General features: G+C 31.8%; 1 protein-coding gene across 1 annotated transcript; it reads left to right on the top strand.

The window, feature by feature from the left end:
• The first annotated feature begins 750 nt into the window (after nt 1-750).
• LOC137818912 (cytochrome P450 83B1-like) lies at nt 751-4012 on the top strand. The gene is made up of 3 exons (XM_068622567.1): nt 751-1350; nt 1609-1924; nt 3181-4012. The coding sequence occupies exons 1-3, from the start codon at nt 782-784 to the stop codon at nt 3787-3789; spliced, it is 1494 nt and encodes a 497-aa protein (XP_068478668.1). The 5' UTR covers nt 751-781; the 3' UTR covers nt 3790-4012.
• The last annotated feature ends 1166 nt before the right edge of the window (nt 4013-5178 follow it).

Genomic DNA, 5178 nt, shown 5'->3' with positions numbered 1-5178 from the left:
CAAAAACACCTCTCTTGTAACACCCCCAACCAACAAACCCAAGTATTTAAAAGGAATTCTCATCACCTCACAATTAAGAATAGCTGTAAACTGCTGCATCGTTGTTTGATCAATCCCCACCCCACCAATCCTACTCTTCAAGAAATTCACCTTAAGACCATAGCACAATTCAAAAGAATTTAATGACACCTTAATGTTAAACACACTCTTGGAATTGACTTCACAAAAGAATAAAGTATCATATGCATACTGCTACATATTAACCTTAACTTTCTTGTCCCCAATTTCCAGACTTTGGTAGCAAAAACTTTGGTTTATAATTAGATACCAATTTAGAAACCATTTAACAATAATGGAAACTAATTTAGAAACAATTTTTTTTTAGTCTCTAAAATAGTTTCTAATTTAGTCACTATAGCAACTAATTATATTTTGTTTTTAAAATTAGTTTTTATTTCATGATTTTCTTGTAGTATATATAACACAATATTTTGTTTACAAAACAGATTTGAACTTTTATTTTATAATTAATCTCTAATCTCCTAATGTTTTTACTTTTGTTATTGTCCGTCTCAATGGAATTTTTTATTTATTTTACTTTCTATAGTTTTTCATTGAGGAATCTTTTGGAATTTGGAATCATCGTTGACGTCGTACTAGTAAAATATTATTGTGAAATTCACGTAACATGGTTCTGCTACTGCCCCCTATATAAGATCCTATATAATTCTAACATGAGATTCACGAGAGCGTTTTCTTCCACCTCATTGTGATAGAAACAATGTTGTCCCCACTTCTAATTCTATGCCTCGCTATTCCTGTGTTTTTCTCATTCTTCCTCTGCCGCAAAACCTTGAACAACCCACCATTTCCACCTGGTCCCAGAGGCCTTCCCATAATAGGGAACCTTCATCAGCTGAATACTTCTGCTCTTCCTCTTCAGCTATGGAAATTCTCAACAAAATATGGCCCAATATTTTCCCTCAAATTAGGTTTAAGACCAGCCATTGTTGTTTCCTCTCCTAAACTTGCCAAAGAGGTAATGAAGGATCATGACCTTCAGTTTTGTGGGCGACCTAGACTACTTGGCCAACAGAAACTGTCTTATAATGGGGTTGACATTGCTTTTTCCCCCTACAATAGTTACTGGAGAGAAATCAGAAAAATTTGTGTTGTTCATATTCTTAGCTCCATTCGTGTCTCTAACTTTTCCTCAATAAGACACTTTGAGGTCAAGCAAATGATGGGAAAAATATCCATGCATGCCTCATCTTCTAAGGTTACAAATTTGAGTGATGCACTCGTGTCCCTCACCAGCACCATTATATGTAGAATTGCCTTTGGGAGAAGGTATTGCAAGAGACACATGGAGAATACTACTGTTCACACTCAAACAAACTCACTTAATTTTGATTTCTTATATTCTGCAGTTGTCAAAAAGCAACATTTTTCTTCTAAATTTTAGACGAAAATGAGTGACAGATATACTTTCAAAACTGTTTTCTAAGTTATACTATTTGTTTAAGGTAAAGTGACAGCATAGCAGTACCAAGTTTAATCAAATGTTTCACAATTTTTAGTATCATACGTTGTTCCATTTTCCACCAGGTATGAAGATGAAGGAACAGAAAGGAGCATGTTCCATAGGCTACTGAATGAGTGTCAAGCCATGTTGGCCATGCTGTTTTTCTCAGATTATATTCCTTTCTTGGGTTGGATTGATAAACTCAGAGGACTACGTGGTCGTCTTGAACAGAATTTCAAGGAGTTGGATACCTTCTACCAACAAGTCATTGATGAACACATGGATCCCAACAGAAAGAAACCAGAGAACGAGGATTTAATAGATGTCTTACTTCAACTCAAAAAGCAACGTTCGTTTTCTGTAGATCTCCAAAATGATCATATCAAAGCTGTGTTCATGGTTTGGAGTTCCTTCCCTTTCCTCATTTAATTTATCTACTTGAGATAGACCATTTTATTTAAATATTATGTGTTTAATTAAAACTTTGTTAGAAGTTAAATTTTTTGCTCCATAGAATTTTAACTACAAAGTTTATCCTTTCAATAATGTAATATCTAGCACTTTCACACACCATAAGAATGGATAAATTTGACTTGTTTTGATCCATATAAACCTTATTCATAAAGGTTGGGTTTCCATCACTTGTTTTCTTTTTCCAAGTGACTTGAGTCTCATTCTCTTTGATGTTTCATGATTCTTCCTAAGGTTTTGACTTAACATAATTAATGGAAATTGTTTCACTCTTTATATAAGCTATAAGCTACTTTACCAAATTATGTCTCAAATGTGTATGTATGTTCTTTCCATTCTAAGTTTTGTTTTTAGATATAGTTATTGTTGTTTGACAATCACTATACAAATGATGTTGGTTTCATTCCTAACGAAATATTTGCTACGAAGTTTTTTAACCACTCAACTTAACTTCCAACTATTTCAAGAACAAAAAACTTTGATTCTATTGTTGATCTTGCAATAAATATTTGCATGACAGATTTCCATGTAACTGCACCACCTCAAGTATAAACATATAACCACGAGTGAATTTTGTCTCATCTGAATCAGTGATCTAGTTAGCATCATTGTATCCTTTTAGCACAACAGGAAATCCACTATATTCAATGACATAATCTATTGTACCTCTTAAGTATTTTAAAAGTTTTGCAAGTGCATCCCAATAATCCTAATTAGGATATTAAGTGTACCTACTCAATCTTTTTACTGCATACAATGTCTGGTATAGAAAAGTTCATTAAAAGCATTAAGCTCCCAATTATCCGGGCATATTGAGACCTCGAAATAGGTTATCCTATATTTTTCTTTAATTAAGAGTTAACATCATAAGAGATGTCTACTGATTTAAAGTCATATAATAGCTAAACTTCCTAAAAAAAATTCAATATATTGTTCTTGGAATAGTAATATATTATTTTCCTTCCTCGTGACTCTAACTCCTAAAATCACATTTGTTTCACCCATATCTTTCATTTAAAACCTCGACCCAAAAAAACTTTTTGTTTTAAAAACTATATTATCGCTTGTACCAAAACTATATATAATAAATTTAAGTTCACTTCTTAAAAATTGTAGTTAAATTTAAAAGCTTATTTATCAAAATAACTTGGATCAATTATGAATTGTTGATTTCTTTTCTACAGAATATGCTTATAGGAGCAACGGACACAACTTCTGCTACAACGGTCTGGGCTATGACCGCACTGCTAAAAAATCCAAGAGTAATGAAGAAAGTTCAAGAAGAACTTAGGAATTTGGGGAATGAAAAGGATTTTCTACATGAAGATGATATTCAAAAGCTTCCCTATTTAAAGGCTGTGATAAAAGAGACACTGAGACTGCACCTACCAGCACCCCTACTTGTGCAAAGGGAAACAAATGAACCATGTATTTTAGAGGGCTATGAAATTCCAGCCAAGACAATAGTGTATGTGAATGCTTGGGCTATCCATAGAGACCCTAACACTTGGAAAGACCCAGAGGAGTTTTTACCAGAGAGGTTCTTAGATAGTACAACAGATTTTCGAGGGCAAGATTTTGAGTTCATTCCATTTGGTGCTGGACGTAGAATTTGCCCTGGTATCCTTATGGCAATTGCTTCATTGGATCTTATTCTAGCCAATCTTCTCAGGTCATTTGATTGGGAATTACCACCCGGAATAAGAAAGGAAGATATTGATACTGAAGTGTTGCCAGGAATTACTCAGCATAAGAAGAATCCTCTCTATGTTTTGGCTAAGTTTCGAGTCTAAAAGTTTGATTAATAAAATGTGTGCAATATTATGTTTTGTTGTTGTTTTGTGTCTTTAGCTGCATGGGGATAATATTGTGTTCAATCCCTATTCCAGAATATCTTTTTATTGTATAATTAAATTTAGATATTGATTTTGGTTGTATGTACAATGAGATGAGAAATGTGTCCCTCTTTGTATTTTGTATGAATGGCCAATGAATATCATAAAATTATTGAAGTAATACTAATGAACCTAGTGATATGTAACAATGGAGGAATTGATGTACTTGTGTTGGTATTATAGGTCGATAAAAAAAACATTTATGTATGTTCATGAGATTAAGACAAAAGATTCACTTAATAAAGTTAAAACTTACTTTTTCTTTTAAAAGAAAATTACTTAGTATAATTGCTAAATAAAGAATTATCCTAAGAAAACTCCTAAATTTACTAAATAGGTACCGTATAATATAAAGAAAGTATAAGATGATTGGGGACTAGACTAAAATCTATAGAATTGATCATCAAAAGAAAATAATGAAAAATAGTTCTTATTATATTGTACGGTTCCGAGGGGTCTCAATCAAGACTTTGGTTAAATATTTTTCGAATAACGTGACTGATATAGTCCTTATAAATGCCATAAACATCTTTTAATACAAATGATTAACGTAATTACTGTACAAAATTTTATCTAAAATTTTAAAGTTAACTCAATAATATACCTTAATTTTGGTCTAGTGTCTGGCCATCACAATCATGTAAATCAGCACACCAACCAAGACAATATTCCACTCAACTATCGCATATTGAATACTGACTTAGACATCAGAGTATCTTTTACAGATATACCACCTACAGCGATCGAAGATCGAAGACCATACGATATCCTTAACTAGAATTAACAACAATTTAAAAAGCTTAATGAAGAATTGAGATATTTTCAGTCCTTTTGTAAGTACACTTATTTTTTAAGAAATTATAATTGTTGAAGTATGTGCTTCGAGAGTGATCTCAATAAAAAAAAAATGCTCTTAAAACCTCTAAGAAAGTCATGGTATTATTATGAAAATACAACCACAATAGAGCCTGGTTATCACTTAACTTTCTCAGTTTTTTTATTAGCAAAAAAGGACCATTTCAGGAGTTAAGACTTTCTAAGTGTTGCATTTAATTCATGAAATATGGAGAAAGATCTATCCAGTTAACTTTAATGAACACAAAATAGGAAAATGGTTAAAAGTTATATTAAAAAATGTATCATGGAAGAGGATTCATTAATTTTTTAGATTTTTCCAAGGAAACTTATCTTCTGGAAAAAATAAAACTTCATACAAGAATGATGAGATGTAATTTATTTATTTTTAAATGTTTTATGTATATTTGTCCATTAAATAGTTTATGTATA

The sequence above is a fragment of the Phaseolus vulgaris genome, chromosome 10 (assembly GCF_000499845.2).
Source record: "Phaseolus vulgaris cultivar G19833 chromosome 10, P. vulgaris v2.0, whole genome shotgun sequence".
Classification (NCBI taxonomy): Eukaryota; Viridiplantae; Streptophyta; class Magnoliopsida; order Fabales; family Fabaceae; genus Phaseolus; species Phaseolus vulgaris.
This window is presented reverse-complemented; position numbering and strand designations above follow the sequence as displayed.

What these genes read in the sequence shown, in the direction of transcription:
- LOC137818912 (XM_068622567.1), top strand. Translation starts at nt 782, where the DNA reads ATGTTGTCCCCACTTCTAATTCTATGCCTCGCTATTCCTGTGTTTTTC. An exon ending in AGAATTGCCTTTGGGAGAAG is followed by an intron (nt 1,351 to 1,608) that starts GTATTGCAAGAG and finishes ATTTTCCACCAG; the next exon opens with GTATGAAGATGAAGGAACAG. An exon ending in ATATCAAAGCTGTGTTCATG is followed by an intron (nt 1,925 to 3,180) that starts GTTTGGAGTTCC and finishes TCTTTTCTACAG; the next exon opens with AATATGCTTATAGGAGCAAC.